The 27,982-nt window shown below is 39.1% G+C and overlaps 1 protein-coding gene across 15 annotated transcripts in view; it reads left to right on the top strand.

Moving 5' to 3' along the window:
• Nucleotides 1-18,843, top strand: part of MYCBP2 (MYC binding protein 2) — a 175,104-nt gene extending 156,261 nt beyond the window's left edge. For 13 of the 15 annotated variants that reach the window (XM_074535571.1, XM_026793781.2, XM_026793774.2 and 10 more), the window contains 17 exons: nucleotides 680-919; nucleotides 1,073-1,171; nucleotides 1,785-1,865; nucleotides 2,444-2,710; nucleotides 4,089-4,372; nucleotides 4,506-4,602; nucleotides 6,428-6,547; nucleotides 8,139-8,240; nucleotides 9,930-10,058; nucleotides 12,528-12,660; nucleotides 12,876-12,979; nucleotides 14,147-14,335; nucleotides 14,862-14,969; nucleotides 15,983-16,192; nucleotides 16,798-16,905; nucleotides 17,138-17,303; nucleotides 18,036-18,843. In XM_074535571.1, the coding sequence (XP_074391672.1) occupies nucleotides 680-919; nucleotides 1,073-1,171; nucleotides 1,785-1,865; nucleotides 2,444-2,710; nucleotides 4,089-4,372; nucleotides 4,506-4,602; nucleotides 6,428-6,547; nucleotides 8,139-8,240; nucleotides 9,930-10,058; nucleotides 12,528-12,660; nucleotides 12,876-12,979; nucleotides 14,147-14,335; nucleotides 14,862-14,969; nucleotides 15,983-16,192; nucleotides 16,798-16,905; nucleotides 17,138-17,303; nucleotides 18,036-18,151 (2,553 nt within the window). In that variant the 3' untranslated portion in view covers nucleotides 18,152-18,843. The remainder of the gene's footprint in view (nucleotides 1-679; nucleotides 920-1,072; nucleotides 1,172-1,784; nucleotides 1,866-2,443; nucleotides 2,711-4,088; nucleotides 4,373-4,505; nucleotides 4,603-6,427; nucleotides 6,548-8,138; nucleotides 8,241-9,929; nucleotides 10,059-12,527; nucleotides 12,661-12,875; nucleotides 12,980-14,146; nucleotides 14,336-14,861; nucleotides 14,970-15,982; nucleotides 16,193-16,797; nucleotides 16,906-17,137; nucleotides 17,304-18,035) is intronic. The other 2 variants (XM_026793784.2, XM_074535569.1) reach the window with 1 other exon arrangement.
• Nucleotides 18,844-27,982: the final 9,139 nt, after the last annotated feature.

The raw sequence follows: 27,982 nt of genomic DNA, 5'->3' as shown, positions 1-27,982 counted from the left end.
TGATGTGAGGCACTGCACCCTATCAGTGCTTGGTTTCCAGCTGTGACTCTGCAATTTCATATGAATTATATGATTTCATATAGCATTATTTATAGGATCCTATATTAATATGATTTCATATAGCATTATTTATGTTGGGTTTTTTTTTAAACAGTACTTATTTTGAAATACACTTAATTTGACATGGTGCATCTCCCCTTTTTTACACGAGTGCTGCATGTCTTAGTGTAAGGGTAGCAAATACTGACTTCCAGAGAGTAACAATTTCTTTGGCAGGAGTTTGCGTGAATAGAGATGAAATAATGTATGAAATTATAATTGTATGTTATATTTTCAATTAAATTGTAGAGGCTGATTTGTTTTCTTCCCCCTAAGAGTAGGGACCAAGGACTAGTTTTAGGAATTGTTGGTTTTAAAATATGAGCCGTTGCTTTGAGTATAAAAGAGACAGGGAGACCACTATTTCTAATCAGCTTTGCAGATAAAACTGAAATGGCTATATGTCACTTTTTAATCTGAACTCAAGAGATTGAATATTTTTACCATTAAACATAGGTCTTACTGCTCAAGCTCAGATTTTCATTACAAGCACAGTATTTGTTACAGTGATATATATGATGATGGGTGACTTTTTGTTTGATGTAATGTCAGTTTCCAACTTTATATTCCTCTTTAATAGGTAGACTTGGATTCAAGACATATTGGCTGGGTAACAAGTGAGCTTCCTGGGGGTGATAATCACATCATCAAAATTGAATTGAAGGGTCCAGAGAACACACTAAGAGTTCGACAAGTAAAAATTCTTGGATGGAAGGATGGTGAAAGCATTAAAATAGCAGGCCAGATTTCTGCAAGTGTGGCTCAACAAAGGAACTGTGAATCTGAGACACTGCGAGTATTCCGACTTATAACATCCCAGGTGGGATTTTAATGATGTTATACAGCAAAAGTTACTGTGAATTGTAGACTTTTAAGTGCTTTATGTTTTAATGGAAAATGTGACATTTGCACTAGTTTGTCTTTGAGATTCATTGAGATACATCTTTGAGATACATCATTGTCTTTCTTCCAGGTATTTGGGAAACTTATCTCCGGAGATGCTGAGCCAACCCCAGAACAAGAAGAAAAAGCACTGTTGTCATCCCCAGAAGGAGAAGAAAAAGTACACAATGTATTTATTCGTATTCTATCAATAATACTTTGATGAAAAAAATTATCCAGGATGATTTTCAGTATTTGTTCCATTTCTTATGCTGTGTAATTTTTAGATCAAAACAGAAGTATTATGTTACAATTGCTTATTTTTAAAATATCGTAGTGTATCTTTAATACTAAACGACAGTGAGGTTTTTTTTAAAGTAAATTATAATTGAGGCATATTGCGTTTAATGGAAACACCATAGTAATGGTGATGCAAGTGATGCCTACAATTACAGAGGTACTTAACAGCTGCAGTAATGTTTAGCCTGAAAGTAAGTAAGTACCATTATGCTTCAAGAGAGGCTCTGTTAATATGTAGAGAAAAAGTATAAAGAAAATGCACTCTACTTGTTTGGCCTATTACTTCATTTGATGCTTAAATTCCTCTCACAAAGAGAAAGTTTATATATAGAGGAGGTATTTATTAAGCATAGTTACATTGATCTTGGTTATATATCTTTCTGTAGAAAAAGCTACAAACTTATAAAACACAGTTTGTTGATACTTACGGTGATAATTGCTACAGTAATGACAAAGTGTTCTTGAAACTTTTGATCTAATATTAAACATGCTTTTTTATGAAGGCAACATCAGATGCAGACCTGAAGGAGCACATGGTAGGGATCATATTCAGCCGGAGCAAACTGACAAATTTGCAGAAACAGGTTTGTTCCTTTTGAAATTATTTGAGGATTAAATATTGGTATCTTTTAATAAATAAGCTCAATTTCAGTGAATATTGCTATGAAGATTTGTACAATAATAGAGCTGTTGACTAATTTTGAAATTTTTTAGTTTAGTAAGTTAAGCAGAATCTAGTCTTCTGTCACTCATCTTAGCAAACATTGTAGTCTCCTAAAAATGCTTTTTACCATGCTATTGTTTCTAAATTTTTCTTAAGCTTTCTTATTATTAAACTGAACAAGACACTATTTTAATAAATGCTTTTTATTTGTGTATGTTGAGTAAATGTATTTCTTAGGGATTTTATGTGGAGTGGTTTTCTTGGCCTGAATTCTATATAGAAAGTAAATTAAAAGGCAGGATCTGAAATAAAATCAAAAATCATTTCGTTTTAATTTTCCATAACATAGATGAGCAAATTCAGCATTTTATTCTTCATTTGAATTGATGCTAAAAAGTAATTTAAGTATTGGCCAAATTCCACATTTAGGCTATACTTGTGAAGGTACCTAACCACAACATTTTAAGAGCTGCCGTGCGTTTGGCTTGTGTGTGGCAGGTGTGCGCGCACATCGTGCAGGCCATTCGCATGGAGGCGACGCGCGTGCGCGAGGAGTGGGAGCACGCCATCTCCAGCAAGGAGAACGCCAACTCGCAGCCCAGCGACGAGGACGCCGCCTCGGATGCCTACTGCTTCGAGCTGCTCTCCATGGTGCTGGCGCTCAGCGGCTCCAACGTGGGCCGCCAGTACCTGGCCCAGCAGCTCACGCTGCTTCAGGACCTCTTCTCCCTGCTGCACACGGCTTCTCCCAGGGTGCAGAGGCAGGTCAGTGCTGACCGCTCCTCCAGTGCCTTGCTATTGCTGGAATAGTGTCTTTGGAGTACTTGAAATCATGTGCTTGGAAAAAATACAGGGTTTCTTTTGGGAATTGAAGTGCCAAGTTTTAGGGTGCTTGTTTTTGCTAATGATTACATGGTAGAAATGTCTGTCAGATGAACAGCGCAGTGATTTTTCAGTATTTCCTGGGATGTGTATATAATGCCCGCGTAGCCTGTGTAGGCAAGATGAGAAGTTTTTAATCATCAGAGTCTGTTGTGGGTCTGGTAGGAGTCCTTAGTGTCTGTGTCTTACGCTCAGGCGCTAAGTGTAGTAGTGTGGAACTAGCCAGCTCCTTTCTACTCTTGGTATCCTCAGGGTGAGTTTTAATATCTGTTTCTTTATGAATTCGAATGTTGTCTGAGTGTATATATAGTTGTAGGCACATACTATATGAACACATATTTTATATATATATATATATATTTGTTTAATTATGCTAATAATATATAAACATAACATATTTGCATTAGTACACTTCATGCGCTATTTTGTTGCTAGGTGCTGTGCCTTCTTCAGGTGGATTTTAAGTTTCTGTTGCAGAAGTTTTTGTTTCATACGCTTTATTCTTCCTTCTACTGTTTTTGATCTGTTAAAATCTCACATCTCATCTTGCCTGGACGCAGGTACTTAGTAGTTGTGATACATTGCAGATATGTAATGGTTTTTCAAGAGAACATTGATGGCTTGCAAAATTACATATGAAATATTAAGTCCTTAGGCTTTCATCAGCTTTCATGCTGATTTGGACCAAACTTCGCATGATACGTGCAATTTTAACCCCAGCTTCACCAGTTGGTAAGCTTTCAAGACAATTCTTAATGGGTCCAGAGCTATTGACACAGCAAAAAAAAAAATCCCGTTAGGTTAGCAAAAGGGAAAGCAAAGGCATTGGAAAAAAGTATTATAATTCTCAGTACCTCAGGCAAGTACTTTGTTTCAGAAGTCCAGAGTGTCTCTAACAGTCCTACCACAGTTTGACATCTCAATAATGCATGTGAAGTGGGTGCCATGCAAGCAAATCAAAGTTGTACAAACATCTGTATCACTCTTATCCTAAGTCCAGTACCAAACACTATTTTGTTAGCATGTGGAGACTAAGTATTGAGTGAGATCAGGTTTAGATCTTTGCCTTGCTGCTTACATTAATAAATGCTTCGTCATTATGTAGAAATATTGCAGAATTTCTTACAGGAGTAATTAAGTACAGCAATTTGATTGAGTCCTTCTAACTGAAATAAATTGTGAAGAAGGACTTCATGTGATTTTGCTTGAAAACTCCAGCTGTCTTGGTAAGAACTGTGGTGTTGTGGTTTTTTTTCTCCAGGTAACATCATTACTGAGGCGTGTTTTGCCCGAGGTAACCCCCAGCCGCCTGGCAAGTATTATAGGGGTGAAGTCTCTTCCACCAGCAGATATAAGTGATATAATTCACTCAACAGAAAAAGGAGATTGGAACAAACTAGGTATCTTGGACATGTTTTTGGGATGTATTGCCAAAGCTCTCACTGTACAGCTAAAAGCCAAAGGAACTACTATCACAGGGACAGCTGGCACTACTGCTGGCAAAGGAGTTACTACAGTCACACTTCCAATGATCTTCAATTCCAGGTTTGTTTCAAAATATGTAGCAAACTGCTACAACCTACTGTATGCTGAGTATGTACACTATTTCTTTGTGCTGGATTTTGACAAATACTAAGTATTTGAGTTTATTTCATCTATTACCATTTATTCTTTGCAGCTATATTCGACGAGGTGAAAGTCATTGGTGGATGAAGGGGTCAACACCTACCCAGATTTCAGAGATCATCATTAAGCTCATTAAAGACATGGCAGCAGTGAGTTTCTATTCTTTAAATGTGGATGGTATTCAAATATTTCTGATCATGAAAAATACGTTTTTTCATAAATTCTGTTACAGTTAGTATCAGATTGAGCTGATGTTAATTGGTCTCAAGAAAAAAGACCCATACAGTTTTCTGGATAGAGTCTAGGGTTAAAAGCAGTAGCAGCTGAGTTCTCCTTTTGATAAACAGAAATCCAGTTTTGAAATAAGCTTTTTAAAAAGTTGCTTATACTAGAAATTTAAGAGATAAACAATAATTGCAGGTCATTTTCTAATATTATTAACTTTAAAGTTTAATTTTTAAATCTTGAGCACTCAGAACTTCAAATCAAAAGTAAAACTTACCTGTGAAGTAAAATAACAGCATTGTTTTCATGTAACTATATATAGACTTAATGTATGGATTTTCTGGTTGACATTGACTTTTTTTCGTTGCTGAAATCTACACTTACAGTTACTTACTACTTCATTTATCTGGGTTTAAATTTTCCATAGTTCTGCTTCAGACAATTTTTGGCAGAAAAATTGAAGAAAAGTGAATCAACTATTTCCCAGAAATAATATTGGCAAAAGAAAAAAAGGTTCTGTATATGTTTCTGGGAAAGGAATTTAGTTAGGAGGTTGTTTTTGTTTTCCTTAATTCTGCACCTATTTCAGTGAGATGTTCTAAATGACCCAGATTTTCCTCTGTGAATACCCTTTGAAAGGTTTTTCAGTATCTTTGAATGGAAGTCCTATTTTCTAAACCATTCACTGTGCTTGGATTAAGGAGGTTCCTTCTCAAGGTTGCTGAAGCTGGATGGGAGGTCTCACTGTTGATACTGACTACAAGATTTTAGAATCTCATAATTGATAAGAGTTGCAATTAAAGTCTGTCTGTGTTGGAAAAGTTTTTTTTCTAAGTTTTTTAGAGCTGCTAATTATCAGCAGGGTGGCATCAGTGTAACTATCCTCTTCATGAGAGTTACAAATGTGATTCCTTTCAATATCATTTTTACCATTTGCAATGTGTAGGTACCTGTATCTGAGTTAGTCATTATAGTTTCCTTTTTAGAGTCCAGTGAATCTCAGTTATGTGTCACCTTCAGCATGAAGTATAGGACTTTAGAGATGACAATAAGAATTGAAGGATGCAGCAGCCTCTGAATCAGAAACTTGAGAGTATGAGTCAATGCTACAGGCTCAGAATGTTAAAGATTGGAAAGTATACTGTGGCTCTGATGTGTGCTGTGTACTCCTAATTATTTCTTCTAATACAGGAACTGTGGAGTCTATTCAGGAGGCTGAGCTAGCCATGTGAAGCTGATTTTTCTAGGAACCCTGTGTGATCTGTGTGCTGGTCACAGTCACTTATCTGTGCTCCAGCTCTCCATCTTTATTTCTCCAGAAGGGGTGGGGAACGCTTCAGGAAAAGGACTTCCCATTGTTCAAATCATATGCTCTACCTATTCCAAGTTAATTATTCCAGTAGTTGCTCAGAGACAAACTCAGTCACCTCAGTATTTGAGGGCTAATCTTTGCCAGATGTGTCTGATTGGAAAATCAAGGCCAGGTTAGATGGGGCTTTGAAGAACCTGGTCTTGTGAAAAGTGTCCCTACCCACGGCAAGAGGTTGGAACTAGAGGATCTTGAAGATCCCTTCCAAGATAAATTAGGTGTTTTCACAGAATTATTTATCATATCAATCATCCCAAATTTCCTCTTTTTCTGTTCTAACTTGAGACACTAACCAAATGTTTTATAGCAGTTCTAATTACAATTTTACTTGCTCTTAATATTAAGAAAAGCTGTTATAAATTGAGTTTCATCTTTAACAGGGTCATCTGTCAGAAGCTTGGTCACGTGTGACAAAGAATGCTATTGCTGAAACCATCATAGCTCTGACCAAAATGGAAGAAGAGTATAGATCACCTGTGAGGTGCATTGCAACAACCAGAGTAAGAACTTCACCAAACTTACCATTAGTTCATTGTAAATGTGCAGTAGGAGCCCATTCAAGAACCTTCTTATATGTCAGAAATACACAAGCCAAAACTGAATTAGAATTAAATGTGCATCTAAGGAATCTCAGAAATAATGAAGAATAAGTGTGATGTCTGTATGTATTTGGGGGTTTACTCTTTAGATAATTCTGCTTGAAGTTTGTCACACTTGCCTTACACTAAATGTGAGATCATCTGTGTGGGAAATTGCACAATATGTATCAGCGGTCTTCTTTCAGCTCTCCAAGCAATTACTATAAGTTGTTTGACTTCTAGGTAATCAGCTGCCACATCTCAAGGCTATTATGAAAACACTTCAACAGATGTTCTCTAGGACAATTAAGCTAAGCTTCAGTTGTGTTTGTCTCAAAAAATATTTGCTGAGCCCTTTATTACTGACATGGTGTAACCTGGTGGTTTTCTTTTCTTGGTCTTTACTTTGTCTGTGAATCTTTTATAGAAACTAAAGATTACTTTAACCTTAACAGATTGCTTGAAATACCATGAAAGGCATATTTGTAAATGATGACATTCTTGCTGTCATAGGGAGCACAGACTTTAGCTTCTCCAACTTAATAATTACATGTAAAAGTAAAAAAAAAAAGTTTGCAGTGGTTTCAAGCATTTGACACTCACATTGTGTTCCATCTTAAAAGGCTGTACCAGTAGTTCTTTCCATCATTTTTGTTACTCATATAGTCTCTGCTTTCTGGAGGTCATAGTCTTGGACTACCACTGGCTTCTGCTGTTGTCATGTTAGTTTACTCAGGTCTCAGAGGAGCCCTGAATGTCAGCCCAGCTGCTCCTGTGACTGAGTGTAGTTCTGTCATGGAGATGGGGGGTTTTGGGGGAAGAGTCCAGTAAAGTTTCTCAACTAAAACAATTCTATTCAAATCACAGGTTTGATTAAAGATTGCTCCAAAAAGCAGCTGTCAAGTGCCTTTCAGTTTTGTTTGCAGTGACAAATTATCCTCATGTAGCTCATCTGTTCAGGATTTCCCTGTAGTCAGTGGAGAAGAAGAGAGAAAATCTTCCTTTGACTAACTAGCTCAGAGCCCTTTTCTAGGTAATGCCAATTGCCCTATGCAGTGAGGAGGGAACAGGGAAATCAGTCTCACTGTGCTCAGGTTTTTGGGTGGTTGTTTTTGGGATTGATTTTATTAGTCTATGTCCTTGAATTTCTTCTTCCCCAAAGCCTGCAATGTGTGGGTCAATGTGCAAGTCTTTATTTGTCATATTTCTTCATAATGTGCTTTGGTTGATCTTTCTTCACTTTTTTCTTTCTTGTGTGCTGACTACTGTATTTATAATCATAAAGTGACATACCTGAAAGAAACAAGGTCGTTTCCAAAAGTTAAATAAGTTTTATTGTGTTCCTGACTTATTTGGGAAAATAAACTTACATTATTGTATGAGCAGGCTTCAGCTAACAATAATAGAGTTTGCAGGTAACAGTGACATTCTTATCTGACAAAGTTTCTCTCTTCAGTATTTGGTTTGATTTTCATATGTCTGAGACATTTAATTCTACCTTGCTTTTCAATAGCTGTGGCTGGCCTTAGCATCCCTCTGTGTACTTGATCAGGATCATGTTGATAGACTATCCTCAGGAAGATGGATGGGAAAGGATGGGCAACAGAAACAGATGGTGAGACTGAAAATCATACAGTTTTGTGTTTGTTTTGATATATTCACTCATCAAAGAATTTAGAATAATGTTAGAGAATAGTAAAATTGGCCTTTCTTCTTTTTCTTCTGTCCCAGTGGGGATTGTATATATGTTTGAAGTATTTGCATTCTAGATAAGTATTGCCCAGAAACAGAAGTTCCAACTTAAAACAGTAATATTGCAATTCTGCCAGCATTCAGGATGAAACAAGGCCTTCCTAACACCTGTGGCATGAGGTTTTTAGTAGATTGACTCAGTTTGCACAGCACCTTCTGTCAGAGCTTTTTCTTTGCCCTAATCCTTGTCACAAAATAAAATCGATTATTTTGTGTTACTCAGTAACTACTTTTCTGTAATTTAGCTTCCTCTTCCCCATCTCACTAGAGAATGATTACCCCAGGGAGAAATTCCTTCTAACTGAATTTAGTAAAACTGCCATTGACTCAGAGGATTTATAAATTTGATATGGAATACGATTGTCTCCATACTTTTCAGTTGACAAAATGGCTGTACTTTTCCGTATGACAAAAAGCTTGTGATTTTTTTAATACCATTTTAGAAAGAGCACAGTAATGAAGCTGGTCTCTCTAAATCTTGATTAGGTGGATCCCTGTGGGAAGCAAGGGATGAGTGTGCAATGGCAACCAAGCATATTTAGAGCAAAGAAGCATCCAAAGCAGTTTAGTGTAGATAGAAACAGAATACAGGAGGCATAGAGCTGCAGCAGCAGCAAGGAATAAAACCCTGCTGAGAAGCAAACACAGAGGTTTCTGAGGTGATTAAGAAAGTCAAAGGTCTTGGAGATGTCAGAGGAGTAGCCAAGACATTATTAAGCAGGTATTCAAGCTGCTGAACCCAAGCCTGAAATTCCCCAGTCTTGTTCCACATCAGGATATTCAAAAGTTGAGGTGAACTGTGTGTCTCCCTACCAGAACTGCTTTGAGAGAGCTCTGTTCTAACTTGCATGAGAGTATCATGGAAACCATGTGTTACAATGGACCATGTATTACCATGGAAACTTGTTCTCAGGGATGTGCATAGTCAAAATCAGTTGTTGAAGTCTATTTGCAGGGATATTTAGAATTGTAAAATTGAACCGTGCTGAATTTAAAAAAAAATTCTGTCAGTAGAGCAACTTATTTTTATGATGGATTTTGAAGTTTGTTACTTCAACCATACTGTCTTTGAGGTATGGATGACCTACAGCTTTGTTTAGATGTTTGAAAAGAGTAAACATAACATGTCAAAGTAATGAAGGGTAAATACCATGCCTGTTGACTGACCTGAGTACCTCATATCTCTGAACTTTTCTGTTAACATGCCCATAACCCCTTGATATCATGTAAACTTCTTCTCAGACTAGTTGAAAGTGATGTCTCAATGGTGTTATTGAAAAACACATTTTTGGTACATCACAAAATACGAGATGAAGAGTATCAGAAAAACTGATGTCAGAAATTGAGAGGATTTGTGTCAAGGAATAATTGTTTAAATACTTATTATTTTCAAGATAGCATTAATAGTCCAAACAAGCTCTTTATCCACTTTTATAAATTAGAGAGGTGGTATGGGGTGGGGGGTGTGACTGACAGGGGAATAAAAACAGATGCTGAAAGGAAGTGAAGGACTTAATAAAGAGGAATTATTTCTTTTCATTTTTTCTCTCAGCCAATGTGTGATAACCATGATGATGGTGAAACTGCTGCAATCATTTTATGTAATGTCTGTGGGAATTTGTGCACAGACTGTGACCGATTCCTTCATCTCCATCGGCGAACAAAAACTCACCAGAGACAGGTAGAGTATACGTGGCCCCTGTTGTGTGTACTGCATCATGGTGTGCATATTTATATAAATAAAATAGAACCAAAAGGTAGTAGCAAATACTGAATCTGAAAAGGGTGTTATATTTTATTTTGGAGATGGGATAGATGTGTTTCCAGTCAATTCTCTTCAGTTGTTTTTGGTTATGTTCTCGTGTTCTTTATCTTTCACAAAGATTAGAAAATCTTGCAGTAGTTCCTAATTCTAGTTCCTATCCTACATCAGCTTTTTCTCTCTTGTTTTTCTCTCTTGGTTTAGGAATGCTTTTTTAGGAGAATTTAGAAGCTGCATAGACTTTCTTTAGTATATGTTGGTTCTTTATTCCTGTTAAATTTTATCTTCTTTACTACTTCTGTCATAGGAGTCAGTGCTTACAACCTGTTCATTTCTAATGTATATGTATTCCTTTTTAATATCCAGGAAGACGATTTGACAGCAAATTTTCCTACTGGTTCCTCTGAGTTTTCTCTTAGTTTTCAAGATTCCTCTGGCTTTCACTATGTTCTAAAACATAGATATATTTAAAACAGAAATATGTTGCCCTATCCATAAGCTTGAAAATTTCCTGACTTCTTTTGCGTTTGTTTTTAGGATTGAAACTTTGACTAGATATGAGTTTTTATAACTTGCTGTGTACTCTGCTAATTATTATTCTTCTGTGGTATTCTTTTATCCTTTTCTTTGGATTTTTTTGTTTTTGTCATTGAAATTGATGTTGAAGATGCCTTTACTTCTAGAATTTTTGAACATTTCCTCTTTCCTGCTTCTATTCCTCATTTATGGTTTGTTGTGATCCTTTATTTTCCCTTTTTCCTCTGACTACTTAATATTTGTACAAGGATTAAAATAGTAAATGTCATTAATAAAGTTACTTCAGTGGAACTCAGTCCTCTTCTCCCTCTCCTACAATGCATCTATATTCACTTTTAAAGAAGATGATCATGTCTCCTTAAAGTACAGTGTTTTCTGTTACTGAGCAGCCTTGGAGTGCATGAACTGAACTGGTTTTGTTTGCTTTTAGGTGAAACTAAAAGCAAATCAAAAGATAGATGCAGAGACACACTGCAAATGGTCGCTCAGTGCAAGGCATAAGCTGCTCTAGAGCACATGTGGTGTAAACATTAGACCTTTGGTACTGAGTTTCACTCTGCCACAGCATTTGCAGTGTAGTCTCAGCCTGGCACTGCCATGGGTGTCTGCTGTCTTCTAGTTCTTAGCCAGAGTCTTTGCAATCCCCTTTGAAATTTTCCTGTTTCATCATCCTAAGAAGATCATTTTATGTCTACTCTTCTGTCATGGCACAGCACAGTCTAGTCTCATTCATTTTTCTGATTTCTCCTATATAGCCTGTTCAGATTACAGTTGATAAAAAGTAAGTCCTTATCTCATAGAAAACCTCCCATTTTTCCTTTTATCTGTCCAAAATAGCTACTTACCAGATTTTCCTATTTACTTCTAAAAGCATGTTTAAAGTTCTGCTCTTTATTCACCACTTTTACCTTTACATCTGATATGTTGAGCCTCTCAGATTCAGTTTCAATTCTGTCATGTTCTCTCTGTTCTATTTTCTGTTTGCTTCCTGTTCTTTGTCCAACTTCAGTCATATATACCTTTTTAATGTATTTTCTGTCCACTCCAGAAAGGACAGCCTGTAAGTTACTCGGATATGCTTATGTGAATACTTTGTGAAGCAGTTAGAGGTTTTTTTTCTGATTCTAGTAAAAATTAGAGTGAGCTGTATACATCCATACCAGGGAAAATTCTAACTTTCCTTGCATTACAGGTGAAACAAATGCAAACAGAACTGTCTTCAAAGCAGCAAAAGAAGAGACTGCATGAAATTCCCTAAGGATCTCTTGCAGTTTTTATTTTTCTAATTTACAAAAACTTTATATTTTCCTCATTGTAGCCAAAAGTATCCACTGTGTATTTATATGAAAGTCAAAAATATTAATATCACACATTTCTATAATTGTTACTCTATTATACTTGTTATTAAGACCCTGATTCTCAATGTTGCTTTGATAAACTACTAGCATAGTTATATGAAGATATTTCTGATATTATCTTGTGCTTTTAATGTTCTGTGGCCTACTGGATGTGTTGGGTAGGAATTATGAAGTCCAAGCTCTGTATTTATTAAATCAGAAAAAAAATGTGCAGCTCTATTCTTAGCATTGCTGCACTGTTGTTTCTCTGCCATGTTAGATCAAGAGTTAATTTTATTCATTTTTACTTCTAAAAACATTAAACCTTTATCATGCATATCTGCAAGATGTACAAGTTATGGAAGTATGAAAGAAAGACAGCTTGCAGTAGACAATCTCACAGAATCTGTAAAATGCCTGGTCTAAATCCAAAGAGAGAGCAACAGAAAAAACAGAGACAAGTCCATGCTCTAATTAAACATGCCATTTAGTATCTGTTTGGTTAACTTGGCAGGTGTTCAAAGAAGAAGAAGAAGCTATCAAAGTTGATCTCCACGAGGGCTGTGGTAGGACCAAACTCTTCTGGCTGATGGCATTAGCAGATTCTAAAACTATGAAGGCCATGGTGGAGTTCAGAGAACAGACAGGTAAAACACAACTGTTACTACTTTATCCTGATTATTGTGATCTTCACCTGCTTTAGGGCAATGCTTTTAAATATTTGTTAATAAAAGTAGAATAGTTTACCTGCGTAAGATTTGTTGGCTTTCTGGTTGTTTTCTGTGAATGCTGCTTTGATGTCTGATAGAGTTCCTTGTGTTTCATGAGAACATTTTTGGCCTTGTTCTCTCTTACACTATAGGCAAACCGACCACCAGCAGTTCTGAAGCATGTCGGTTCTGTGGATGTAGGAGTGGAACAGAATTATCAGCAGTGGGAAGTGTTTGTTCTGATGCAGACTGCCAGGTGTGTATTAGCAAGTGTCAATCACCATTAATTACATACATAGAAGAGAGCATAGGATGAAATGGGCTTCTTATTTTGAATAAACCTTGTTTATCCCTGTAGTCCATTTTAAATCAGATCTGTCATATGAAAAGGTTCTAATATAGAATATTACCATTCAAATACTTCTGAATTTGTAAATTTTCATTTTAATTACAGACTATGAACAGTAATAGTCAACTTACATACTGGGTAGTTTCATTATTATCTTCAAAAGTACCTCAAGTTTTCACACCAGCCTTGCAATTATAAAGTAAACTACACACTGTCAGTATAAAGTCAAATGTACTGGAAAGCTTGATGAAAAGCGTTTGCTCAAGAGCCTGTGTATTACATGAGTGTAGAACATTCCAGACTTGGCCAGGTTTATCATCTGTATCCATGTATCCTGAGTGTTTCTGTGCCCTACACTGGGTGCAATTGGCAGAGAACCAAATCATAACCAGTTTTTTTACTTTGTCTTACCCGTTTACTTTTCTTACCTGTTTCTGTCAAAGTGAAGCAAATTGGTCATCTTTTTTTTCCTCTGTCAGCCTATGAAGACATATTACAGTTTATTAATGAACTGTTGAGTAACAGTTCATTACAGTTACTTAAATTCAGTTCAATTTGTTGCTAGCTTCTGGGTAACTTTTACAAGTTTTTTGTTTAGTAGGGATGGGAATTAGATGTGGTTAAAAATCCATTTCCATGTAAAATCACTTTATGCTGATTAATGGTTAGCTTATAGTGTATTCTTAAGAGTGAGTTACTTGAAACTTCTCTAAAATCTGCAGAAATCTTAAAGGCTGTTAATACAGGTCAGCAGTATTTATGCAGGAAGCACTCAATATATAAAAAGCATACAGGATCAAAGAACAGTTCTCTTTCTATTGAAAGTTTTAAATCATGGTTTCATTTTTAGCCATTTGCATTCAAGAGCAGGGTAGGTAAACAAAGGAAGCATTGTTATTTCAAGTACACAACGTTCAGCTTTTCCCAAGTACCTGAGGCAGCAGCAGACAATATAAACCATGGTTCTTCCACCTCCGTTTATTGCATGGACCAGCAGTCCTTCAAAAAGTGACACTGTCAGAACACTCGGTAAAGGGGAAGAGATGATTAACTCTCTGCTTTACATTTATTTAGGAGTACGCCAAGATTGCCTGCAGCAAGACACACCCCTGCGGCCACCCCTGCGGAGGCGTGAAGAACGAGGAGCACTGCTTGCCGTGCCTGCATGGCTGCGATAAAAACGCTACAACTCTGAAGCAAGATGCTGATGACATGTGCATGATCTGCTTCACTGAAGCACTTTCAGCAGCACCAGCTATCCAGGTTTTTTGTTTGTTTTTTCCTCTTCTAAGAGATTATTATTACGATTGTAATGTGTCGTGTGAAGGAAGTGAAAATACAAAGTCTTTCAAATTATGCTCTTCAAAATTTGAAAACAGACACTGTAACAATAGTTAAGCTACTTAAAGTTTTATTTTTGTCTGGCATTCTATTTCAAGAAAGCAGATTGGATCAATTCAGTTTGCTATGTCTACTTTATTAAAATACATGGTATTTTGTGAAGGAGTAAAACAACTGAGGTAATTAGTTGATGTAATTCACATGTATTTCATATATCCATAGGTGATCTTGGCATGGTTGTGATTTTAATGCCCATTTTTTGTTCTTTCTTGTTGTTAGGAAGAAAATAGGGGTCTTCTAGAATTTCAAATTAACATTGGAATTGGTATATGTTGCCACTTAAAAGCAAATAACTGCTTCTACTTTAGCGGTTAATGTAACTTCAGTATTCACTTTAGTGGTTAATGTAACTTCAATATTCACAATATTCGCTTACTCTTTTCTAAAGCTGGACTGCAGCCATGTTTTCCATTTGCAATGCTGTCAACGAGTACTAGAAAACAGATGGCTTGGTCCAAGGATAACTTTTGGGTTTATGTCCTGCCCAATTTGCAAGGTAAATGAGCTATGTGCCTGCCATAGTCAAGAAACTTACCTGATACTTTCTTTTTCTCTTTTTTTTTTTTTTTCTTTTTTGTTTTGTTTCGTTAATACTGTATTGCTTGGTACAGTATAAATGAGTTATACATTACTTGTTTTCTTAATTCCACTTGTTGCTATAGAAAGACTAGCATTGATGCATCTTTTGACTTTCTCCTACTGTTCCCTGAGGTGTCCTCTTAAAAAGAAAGCATAGGTCAGACATTGTCTTAATATTGTTTCATTCTTACCAACATCAGCTTGCAAATTCCCAGTATTGGTAATAGTGGGGAGGGGAAGAAGTAATCTTAAAGCACACTGTCTTGAAACAGGAATTCTCCATTTTACTAACCATTTTAAAGCTGCTTTTTGCTTTTCAGTGGGAGAGCAGAGCCAAAGAATACATGTACTTAAGTTCAGCTAAGTTGCTAACAATTCTTATTGTACTCTAAAAAACTGCTGCAAAAGCACATAATAGCTGCTGGAAAGAAGAGCACCTTACCTCACCCTAGGAATTTGAAATTTGGGAATAGTCAGCCATTCTGCATGCTATGGTACTTCTGTCATGTTGTGTTGTGGGGTAATTAATGGCAGTAGCTTGTGGTCACTAATTGATAAAGAACTGCCATAGAGGACTGTCAGTCATTATGCTTACTTGCTCAGCAGTAAGCCAAAAAGGACCAAAATTACAGAAAATACACAATGAGATTATTCCTGTGCTGTGGTGAATATTTCATATACTCTTCACCAACTCCCTGGCTGTTAGTCTCTTGGAAGGGTTGATGCTCCCATGTCACAACAGGCCATAGAAAAAGTATTCATGGATACCATTTTTGCAGCAAACAGAGTACATTCTGTATCAGCTGTTTTTTGAAATAGACCCATATGTTTTTATGACATCTCTCATGCTATTTGTGCCTATAACACAAATTATCATAGCTGTTGAGATAAAGATGCACGATACTTTAAACAGCTTTGTTTTTATTTCAGAACAAAATCAATCACACAGTATTAAAGGATTTGCTTGATCCAATCAAAGAACTCTATGAAGATGTAAGGAGAAAAGCGCTAATGAGATTGGAGTATGAAGGGCTGCACAAGAGTGAGGCCATCACAACGCCAGGTGTTAGATTTTATAATGACCCAGCTGGCTATGCTATGAACAGATATGCTTATTATGTTTGCTACAAGTGCAAAAAGGTATGGTGAGATTTATTAAATAGATGTTACTATTTCACAAGTAATTTCTTAAAACAGACCCTATGTTTAATACATTGTGTATGGAGCAGAAAGGCAGGAAAAGATGTTGTTTATAGACTCACAATAATACTTGATTTTAAAAAATCAAGTGTTGGGCTAATGAGATGTACACAGTATCTTAGCTAGTAAAGCTCAAGCATGTATACAGAGCAGCTCAGAAACCAAAAGCACCTTGAGTCAATGGCCACTTAGAAGAAGGTGCAGTACCTACTTCCTCCACTACTTATTTACCTCAAGCTGCTACTTAATTCTGACATAGGGCTCAAAGAGCATCCAAACGTTGTTCCAAAAGCCATACAGCCACTGGCATAGAACAGGGGATGTTGCAGTTTTTGGTCTTGTTCATCCTGAGACTGAGGGACATTCTCTGAGTGCCTCCAAACCTCGTACCTACAGAATCAAGAGAGTTCAGAATAGTGGAGGCCACTGAAATGGCAGTCATTTGTCATATTCCCCTTATAAATGGAATTGGTTAAACTGAAAAGAATAGTTAAAAGAATAATTGTCTCTGGTTTAACATCCAATCATTTCTATATGCAATTAAGGCATATTTTGGTGGCGAAGCTCGTTGTGATGCTGAGGCTGGACAAGGAGATGACTATGATCCAAGAGAACTTATTTGTGGTGCCTGCTCTGATGTTTCAAGGGCTCAGGTGAGTAAATAACGTCTATTCATGTTTTTATTTCATTCTGAAACCCTGAGTACCTGAACTATACAGTAATTTACAGCCATTTGTAATATGGTATATACAATATTGAATGGTATATACAATATCGAACAATATTGTATATACCATTAATATATTGTTCAGAATGTAGAAGTGAGTTGTTGGGATTGTGAGAACATGGCTGCTTCACTGACTGGTGTTTGCTTTCCTTGTTCAGATGTGTCCCAAACACGGTACAGATTTCTTAGAGTACAAATGCCGCTACTGCTGTTCAGTTGCTGTTTTTTTCTGTTTCGGGACAACGCATTTTTGCAACGCTTGCCATGATGATTTCCAAAGAATGACAAGCATCCCTAAAGAAGAGCTCCCACACTGTCCTGCAGGTAGGACTTTGACAAAGCAAATTTATCACACTGGATTCTGAAATAAATTACAAGCTCTAATTGATATTAGCTTGGTGATATTTTTTTTGGTTTTCTGGCAATGTCATTGCACTGATCATTTAAACATTAGGAACTTTGATAGAGAAAGACATTTCAATTTCCCTATACCAGGACAGACTCCATATGTACAATGGTGGGTAAAATGGTATATTGATAAAATTGAGACATTATTAAGTGATGTATGTGTAGTTAGGTAGCCATTATCTGCAAACTGTTACTTCAATGCCTTTATTACTAAGTTCATGTGCTGTATGTCGATGTTCTGCTAGTAAATGATTGGGGGTTGAAAGTCTGATCTTTTCTTCAAGATATTTACATAAAATAAGTAAACAAATAAATTACAATTCCTGCTATAACCTTAGAATTATTTTTTACTGCAGAATGTAACTCTTGTTCATTATTATTCAGTTTTTCTCTTACCTTGTATAAATTTCTTCCATAGTATTAATGAGATAAAACTTCCTTAAGTGACTGTCTATAAGCATCTTGCATTTTAAATTTGAATTTGATTGCTTTTAATTAAATGGCAGTTTGATCTTTTTTTATTCTTTTCATGTAGTTTGGATTTTTTTTTTTTGGAGGAAATGTAATATAAATGTAAAAATGTCTGTTTACATTGTCTGCAAGCATTAATCTATTCTTTTTTTTTCCTTATCCTTATATTTACTGTAGGTCCCAAAGGTAAACAACTTGAAGGAACAGAATGTCCACTTCATGTTGTCCATCCACCCACTGGTGAAGAATTTGCTCTGGGTTGTGGGGTTTGCAGAAATGCACACACTTTTTAGAATAGCAAATTTTTTTAACCAGAGCAAAACAGGTGCCCTCATCCCTCAAGTGTCCTGAAAACAAAGTCCTGCTGGGATGAGGATGGGACCATTCCATAACCCAGGTAAAAGGAACAATTTACAGTGCAAGAAGGATGCCAAATACTATGTACATAATTCTTGCTGTGAGATATTGACATTTTTTGAACTGAGACATCAAAATTTGTGAGGTGTTTGCATGTGGCCATTACAGTCATCGGCTAGGAAACATTGGACATTTACAAATAAACAATTGTTATTAAAGGATCTGTGTGTCTGTGGACTATGAATGATGCTGGCTTTCAGGAGAAAGAAAAAAATATTGATTATTGTATACTGACTTTTTGTAATCTTGTACAATTGTAACGCATCACAAGTGGGGATGGGAAAGAGGAATATTCTGGTTTATTTCCTAGACTGTTATAAAAAAAATGTGTTAGGAAGGCATAAATGTAACAAGTATCACCCTGTATATAAAGGTATCAATGTTTGTCCTGTATAAGAAATATTAAATTACAACAGCAGTTTCATTGAAACTTCTGGGTTATGTTTGAGCCTGAAATTTTAATGAAGTGCAATACTGAGTGTGCCTCATATCTTGCAGCTGTAAACATAATGGAATGTACATGTCAATAAAGCCACTGTACATTTTTATACAGTGAAAGTCTAACAAATGTGTAAGCCTCCATTTTCAGAAACACTCTTAAAACAGAGTGGGGGAGGTGGGAGGGAAGGGGCAGAAGAGAGGTGTCCTATAATTATTTCAGCAGACTCTTGAAAATTAGGAAAATCTTTTGGGTAAACTGGTGGTAATGGAAGTACTTATGACATGAAAAGCACTGCTCCATTTCTCAACAGAAAACTTGGATAAATGTTCCAGCATTCATATGAAAAATTGTATTGCTATTTTAATTACCAACAGTGTTTTAAAACACAACAGACAACTGCATTTTAAATTATTTTTGGTCAGTTTTATTTTGCTGAAGACTCCTAATCACTCCTGCTTTTAGGACAAACAGCTGTTTGAATTCCAAAATGTTCATTTCATTAAAGCCCTAGGTCCTCTGCACCTGCATAATGAATGCAGAATATAACTTCAAGTAAAAACTTCTATTTGTAAGATTTTTCTATTTGGATTTTTTTTCTTAGATGTGTTCCTCTCCCTTTCTAGCATTTCTGTCTTTAACCTGATGAAAAGTGTGTTACTGCCTTTTACATTTAAGATATTGGTAGATGGCATCCATACCAGACAATCTTGATTGGAAGCACGGGAGCCATCTTGCCTAACTTCAAACCTCTGAATCACAAAATCACAGAAAGGCTGGCATTGGAAGAGACTTCTGGAGATCATCTTGTCCAACCCCCCCTGCTAAAACAGGCTTACCTAGAGCAGCATATATACCTGCACTTTGAAATAGTTCTGAATAGTTCACACACCTGTGAATTACAATTGATCGTACTGTAGCTCTGCAGAGGGATCAGGACAGGCTGGATCAGTGGGCTGAGGGCAGTTGTGTGAGGTTCAACAAGGCCAAGTGCCAGATCCTGCACTTGGGTCACAGCAACCCTCTGCAGAGCTGCAGGCTGGGGAAGGGCTGGAAAGCTGCCCAGCAGCAAGGGACCTGGGTGTGCTGGTCAACAGCAACTGAACATGAGCCAGTGTGTGTGCCCAGGTGGCCAAGAAGGCCAATGGCCTGTGTCAAAAATAGCCAGCACAGCCAGGGAAGTCCTTGTCCCTGTATTGGGTGTCTGATCCATTGTCATTTTTAGAAAATTGGAGTGTAGCACCATCCTTACAAATTAATTCTATTTTTTAATTTTTCAGCCTTCTCTTTAATTTCAGATTAATATGAGTATTAATTTAGGAAATTGTGATTATGGTGTAGAAAGGACATGACACTGTTCATGTTTATTTAGAATTGATAGAGTGAGGGATAGGCAGTACTGCAGAAATGTTTCTCTCACACACAGCTGACTATCCCCTGTCACCACTCCAGGGAGGCAGCACAGCCACATGTGAGCATCAGGCTCTTGCACAAAGCTCAGCTCCTCACGTAATGGTTGAGCCTTGGCCACGCTGCTCCCACAGTGTCTCAGACATTGGCGTCACCACGTCCCCCCACGCCGATCTCTGCCAGTGATTATAGCAGATGCCAGCACAGGCTGCTAATCAGATCAGTCCACAATAAGATTGCTGTATGCCTTTCCAGCAGTCTCACATGTCTTTCTGTCAGCTGTTGATCCACTGCCCACGCAATGGAAACAGTCAGTTCTTGTTTGTACCACCCTGTTTGCCACAGCCCACCACACTCAGCTAATTTATACCAAAGTCAGCTCCTGGCCAAGGCGAGGCCTCAGTGCTCACACTTGGATCAGTTTAAAAATAGCTTGAACTTTTATGGGTGTCTCCACCCACTGAACACAATGTGAACAGTAAAAGTTAATAAGATACAGCTAATTAACATGACATCATCAAGGCTAAATAAGCTTGGTCCTTACAAAACAGGTTTTGCCAATTCCATCATACTAGGCTCATGTTTCACCTAGACAGAGGCTTAGCTAGGGAGTTTCAGGCCCACCCATTCAGGATAGAACTCAAACTTTGCAGGGCTTTTCCACAGCCCTCCTTAAGCCATGCCACACGTTGCAGGTGCCAGAGTGCAGTGGTTGTAGGGCAGATGCCTTGTCCCTCAGCCCAAGGTGCACTGGAAGGGCTGCACTGTCACAGCCCCCACTGTCGCTGAGGGGGTGTGGTAGTGAGTTTGTGCTGCCAAGCATTCCAGGATCTGACTCCTCACCAGGCATTCCTACAGAGATGCAGCCAAATGCAGAACAGCACGCTGATTACACAGCAGCCAGATGCAATGGGGACTGTGATTATTATTGATAATCACCCAAAGATGTCCCCTGCCAGCTGGTCCAGGGAGTTTTCTCAGGTAATACCACTGCAGTCTCTTGGGATTCAGGAGGTGCTCTCTGCTCTTGCCTCAATATTATATGTAGGCTGTGGGCTGCTCATTGAAATATAATCTATTTGGATGTATCAAGTTTCTTCCTGTGTACCTGAAAGGGGATTTGGACACTGAAACCTTGGATATAGGTACCTGAGGCAGTGCTTTGGGTCGTCCACTGAGCATCACACACAGTGTACTTTGCTACTGCCATCCATGACATTGTTTCTACACTCCTACTCATTTCTGCATCCAGGTGATTCAAGCGTCCTTAGCCCATGCTAGGTCTCAGCTAATCTAGTAATTCTACCTCCCTGTCTGTTCATTCAGTAGTATTCCTTTCCTGAATGTGACTCTGTCTACATCCTCCCCTGCACAGTTTAACTTTTCTGCTCACTCAGCTGCCCTGGAGAGCATTCCCACTCCACCCAGCCCCATTCCTAGGCCTCACCTCTGCCATGTACTCTGCCAGAACAGCCATTAGAGGAAGGAAGGATAGCATTAAGTATGCTGGCACACAAAGGGAATGCGTACTCCACTGTGGCCGTGTGGGCAGCAGTGTCACATCACTTTAAGCTAGAGATTCAGGTGGTTTGGTGTGAATGGGGTATGATCTACCAGCATCACCATCCTAACGCCAATTCCTAACAAAGATACTTAGAATCCTGGCTAGAGGACCTGAACAACAGCTTAAAAGCATTTGCCTGAGGGCAGGTTGTATCAGTGGACTGTCACAGAGCAGTAATCGCAAGGATGATCCAAGCTACAGGGCAAACACAGCTCTCCACAGATTCTGCTCTAATGGACAAAACATATGTAAGATGATACTCTGGGTTTGCATCCATCTCTGCCTCCCTTTTCTCCAATACAAACAGAATTTGAGCAACAACATTCCAGCTGTTACTCGTAAGATTGTTGTCTCTATTTCTACATCTTTGGCTTTTTCCATACTCCTAGTGGCTTGGGGAATGGCCTAGGTTCATAAATCTTTATTTCCCTCCTGATGGAGGCTGGGCACAACTATGTACGTCCCACCAAGCAAATCCTAAATTTTGGCACACCCCGAGTGCCTTACTGCTGACTGAATTTGACCTTTCCCATGAATAGATGCCCACTGGCAGAACTTTGGATCTGTTCATCCAACACTCACATACAATCAAGGAGCTGGTGAATAACTTCTGGGGTTTGCCTCCAGTGCTAGGATACAAGACTTACAAACAAGCCATGTTTGGAAACCAGCTTCAAGGTGCCCTTGCAGGACACATTTCACATCACACATAAGGTACCCTCCTTCCATGCCTTGGTACCAAGGCCAATCCTAATACAAATGCCAGTCCCCTCTCAGCAATAAGTCTGTTTGGGAATTCTTACCACTGTGCCTTGCTAATCATATTAACTCCTCACCCACTGGCAGAGTCAGCTGAACCGATTTGCAAGGAGCTACACAAAGCACAGAGAAAATTCCTGTAAACCAAAGAACTCCTCTAGCAGGATGCTGTCAGACCAAGCTGTCAGTGAGCTGGCACTGCCCTTTCCAGCAGCATTGCTCTGTCCATGGCTCACACCATGGCAGAGATGAGGTGCTGTCTGTGCTGCTGGGCACAGCTCAGCCCACTCTGCCCATTTGTACAGCAGCCCTAGCCAAGGCCATGCCACCAGACTCCTCTGTCAGAGGGGCTCCAGCAAACAGCAGCTTTTGCTGTATTACCTAACAAAATAGAGTGGTACAACAGCTTTTACCCAGGAAGCAACCATGGGAGCCATTCATCTAGAAAGAATTACTAGGGCCTCTAGAGACGGAAACAATATTTAGACAGTGAGGAACCTTTTAAAATAATTATGTCCAGCTTCTACTGAACCACGGTGAATAACATCAGGTAAACAGCCTGTCACAGGCAACACTCTGTCCCTGCTGTTGCTCATCCTTAGTTTTATCTTTGTATCTTTCTGTGGCCAAGAGGCCTTAAATTGAGGCCCACTAGTTTAAAGACCATTTTATTTGCATCTACTGTTTAAAAAAAAAAAAAAAAAAAATAAAAAAAGAAGCTGAGTTACAGCTCGTATTCTGTAAGGTCTTGCTTTAGACGGATGGAACATACTTATTTTAGCAGCCCATAATACCACATTCTAACAGTATAAGAAAGTCCCTCACCACAGAAAATCTTCCTGTATAGACGTGTTCAGAAAATAAAAACAGGAAGTTTCCCTAATGATATCCATTACTTAAAAACATTCACTTCTTTTGGCATTGATAATGAATAGGTTCAGCTTTCCTCTGTATTTTCTTTTTCAGCACAATCTGCTGAGAATTAAGATTGTCACAGACATTCCAGACCAGCTCTTTCAGCCCCTACTCATCATATCAATATTCTCCACATTTTTCAGAACTTTATTTTCATTAAATCAGAGCTACTCATGCCCTGCAAGCCTGACATACTTTCATCATAGCTGGATCTGGTCTACTATGGTTACTTAACTCTCTTCCAATTGCTTCTGTGATTTTCCTCTCTGTATTCTTATCCTAGCCAAATGCAAGCCAGGCTTATCAGGGTGGAGTACAGTTCCTTGCTTCAGGAATGCTTCAGAGCTACTTGAATATAGCCAGAAAATAGCACAGTAGACTTTCAGTGCTAAAGGGTGCAGCATTTATAATCAAGACCTGGCATTTGAAATGTTGCCGTGGCTTCATCAGTCAGGCAGCCTGCCAGCTGAAATGAGGTGTTCTGTGCAACCTCAGCCTGAGGTGGGGAGATCCCCTGTTAGACACTGAGATTTTACTGGCTATGTCTTGAATTTTATGCCTGTGGGCTGTTCCTCATCTTCACATGGTGACAGTGAGGGCCGCTTCACATCTCTAAGTGAGTGATTCTCCCATCAGAAAAACTGAAACTTCAGAGAGCTTCCACTTTTCTTTTGGAAAAATAAAAAGTTACAATGCAGTTTCCTTAATAGTCTCATTTTTGCATAGCAGGGCTCAGCACAGGCCATGGCCTTTTTCTATTACTACTGAAAGCATACACCAAAAAAAAAAAATCATTCAAAATATTTGTCTCTCAAAAACCTATCTAAAGCTCCAAAGTGCCCAGCCACCACTGGCAACAACATGGCAACAACACAGACCAGCCCAGACCTATGGATGTTCTTTGAACCTTTACTGCTTGGCCCCTTCTTAGCCTGCTGCCACCCATCTCAGTGCCAGCTACCTCAGCCCAGGAGCTCTGCAGGGCTTTGTCTGCCACCTAAACCAGAGCCAGCCCTGGGGGTCACCAGGAGCCCGCAGCACCAGCTGCCCGCAGGTTTGCCTTCATGCAGCTCTGATGAACTGCCAGGTTCTTGTGCTTTTCCCACAGACAGCCCAGATGTTTTTGTCAGTGCTCTGCACCCTGCCCAGGGCCTGGGCTGGCCCCAAGGACAGAGCTGCAGCTGCCTCTCTTGCTCAGCTCAGCTGCTATGGCCCCAAACAGTGTCATGCTGGGAGTGCTTTCTGCGCTTGTTCTCCTCTCCTACACACACAAAGGGTGCCTAAAACTTACACAAGCGGCTACAACAAAGCAAGAAGGGCACAGGCAGTGAGCCAAACTTGGTTCACTCTGACGATAAGGCAGCAAATTGCAACTGCTCGGTGCTGTAGGAAGTCCCTCCCAGTAAGTCAATAGAGGGAAACTCAGATAATGTGAGGGTTTTAAAGTAAGGTTACCTTAAAAATAATGAAATTGCAGCTGTTACATCTCCCAAGACTTCCACACAAACAAAAAAGGAAAATATTTGTTTTGGTCAAAAGATATTTCTTTTTTCTTTTTTTCTGCAGACACCAGAACATGATCAGACTATAAATCTTGATGAAAATATATTTTTACTGACTTCACATGTCATGGCTCAGTTACATCACATTATAATGCTGGCTAAAAACACAGAGAGGTGACCAGGAGAAGCAGCAGCTGCTTGCTCTGTATTTGTTGATAAAAAAGAGATCCTTCTCCCCACAGACTGGGCCCAGGTCTGGTTCCAGCCTTTGCAGTCTGACTCTGTCTCCCACATCTCCAGCAGTTTGCATTTGCATACTTGCAAATACGACTTGTCGTCACTAGAAACTGTAACTGGGGGCTGTTCTCTTCCCACCATTAGAAACCATCTCTGACATGGAACACGGCGCTGAAAAGGGAATTCCTAAGCAGTGAGAATGGAAGACATGGAACATTTCCAGATGGGGACGGCAAAACAGTTATTGCAGGTTTCTTGACAGTATTGGCTCCATTCATAAACACATCTCATTACCTACCAAGGTTTATACAGCTGTCTTATAAAACTGAGCAAATTATACAGTCACATATTTGCTATTACAAGGTTGTCTAAGATACCCATTAATCTGCTCAAGGTAGGGTGATAACACCTCTTATTTCCAGATTTTTGTTGCATTTCCTGAAAAGCTGAAGACTGGATGTAGATTCATAAATACACACCGAACTGTAACGGCTCAAGACATTCTGAAATGGAGAAAAAGATTATTTTCTCACAGAAACTCAAAATAAAAATGTATTTTATGTTTCTCACTGAAAAACAATTCTGTTTCCAGACAAGTCTTCCCCCCCTGCACTAATAATCTCAAGAAACTAGACTTGAAAAAATAAATTACCTGACTTAAAGTATGCAAGGAAATGTATTTTTATAAAGTGCTTCTTAAAGATCTCAGGGATGGTGACATGTGAGTGACCACTGAAGAATGTTTCAAAGCCATTTCAAGACTGAGGTGAGCACAGGATCACAAATGCTGTTTCCAAGAAAATAATGACAGGGATTGCAACAATTTGAGCACTAATTTATTTACTATAGCCTGCAATAAATTAATAATTAAGTTTTGTGAATCTCAACAACTGTAAATAGTTTGGACACATACAGGGCTGAAAAATGAGGTGTATTGGAGTGTATCACATGCACAAAGGACACATGATGACAAGTCATTTGCAGCCCATGGGAAATGTCACACATCACTTTGTCTTCTTGTTATGAATAAGAAGCTTGACTAGGCCAATATTCAAGCAGCAATTTAGTATTTAATATGGTAAAGTATGAGCAATACAGCGCTGGGTACAGTGGGGGAAGTTTTCCCTCCAACTGCACACCAATAATTGATGGTTACAGGTATTTATAGGGGTACTTATCAGTTTTTTTCAGCAGTTTCTATTTCCAATTTTTTACTCATCAGCAATTTTTATTCCAAATTATTACATCACAATTCTATACACTATTGTGATTTTAATCTCTCAGGATGTGTTTCAAAGGAGTATCCCCAGATGGTGACGGTCCAGTTTCCATAAGAAGAAAGACAAATCTCATCTGGAGGAGTCCAGCTCCCCAGATATGTGTTCACCTTTTAATTGCAGAGACTATAAATCTCATAACAGTGATGTCCAGCTTCCCTTTGGTCGAAACCATAAATCCTTGAGATGATGTTCATCTTCCTTTCTCAAGCTGTTTTTCTCTGCTTCAATATGGCATGAGATAAGCATATTTCCTTTATATATATTCCAAAGCTATAGTTTCAAGGATACAAGTAATATTCTACAATTATACTTCAAAAGGTTATTATTGCAGAGCTTTATATGGATTAAATGCAAGCAAAAAAGCAACATCCTTAACACCTTAATTCCAATGCTCTTAATTCAACCAGGGTTAATTGCAAACAAAAGATAGGTTCAAAAGCCTTTTTCCGTGCTTTATTTTCCTCAGTTATTAATAGAATTCGCAACTATCCCATTGTCGGTGTCCACATATTTCGCATTGACAAGTACACACGTCGCCTGTTTGTACTTGACATGAAACACAGCTTTGCATCTCACATTCTCTGCCTGGCAAAATCCCAAGCACATCATTCCCAGTGCCCATCGGCACCATGGCACTTTGGTGGTTTGCTTTCTCTCTTACATCCACTCCTAAGGCCATCCTCACATGGGGCTTCCAGATCACAGGACACAAGCAACCGGCTGTACTGGTGATGAGGATCCGGCTCCATCGCTGGTAACACCGAGAAGGCAAAGCACAGCACACAGCCATGTCAGCAGGGCCAGGCAGGGACTGTCCCCGCGCTCGCACTGGGGAGGCCACACCACGAGTGCTGTGTCCAGCTCAGGCCCCCACGCTACAACAAACAAAGCGAGGGGCTGGAGTGTGTCCAGAGAAGGGCAATGGAACTGGGGAAGTGCTTGGAACACAATCCTATGAGGAACAGCCGGCAGCTGGTGGTGTTTAGCGTGAAGACAAGGGAGGGTCTTGTGGGACCTTGTCACTTTCTACAGCTCCTGAAAGGAGCTTGTAGCCAGGTCGGGGTCGGCATCTTCCCCCAGGTAACCAGTCACAGGACAAGATGGCATAATCATAAACTGCACCAGGGAAGGTTATGGTTGGATACTAGGAGGAATTTCTTCACAGAAGGGGTGACTGAGCACTGGAACGGTGGTGGAGTCACTATCCCTGGAGACATTTGAGGACAGACTGGACGCGGCACTGAGGAGGCACTGAGTTGAGTGCCATGCTGCAGCTGACATGGGGGCGTTCGATCATAGGCCGGACTCGATGATCTCGGAGGACTTTTCCAACCTAACAGATTCTGGGATTAGTCCCGCTACGTCTCTAGACTGCACGGCTCCCTTCCTGCCCCAGGCGGGACGCGCCCAGCCCCGAGCCGTGGCGCAGACGGGCGGGAGGAGGAGCCGGCGTCGGCCGTGGCTCAGAGGCGCCGCGGGCGGGGGCGCTGAGGGGAGGTGGGGCCGCCGCCCGCCGCCATTTTGGCTGGTTTGCGTCGCTTCCGCCGCTGGAAGTAAACAGAGAGTGAGGCCAGGGAAGGAGCGAAGCAGCGACGCGGGCG

The sequence above is a fragment of the Zonotrichia albicollis genome, chromosome 2 (assembly GCF_047830755.1).
Source record: "Zonotrichia albicollis isolate bZonAlb1 chromosome 2, bZonAlb1.hap1, whole genome shotgun sequence".
In the NCBI taxonomy this organism is placed as follows: Eukaryota; Metazoa; Chordata; class Aves; order Passeriformes; family Passerellidae; genus Zonotrichia; species Zonotrichia albicollis.
Note: the sequence above shows the minus strand (reverse complement) of the source record. Positions and strands in the feature narration are given on the sequence as shown.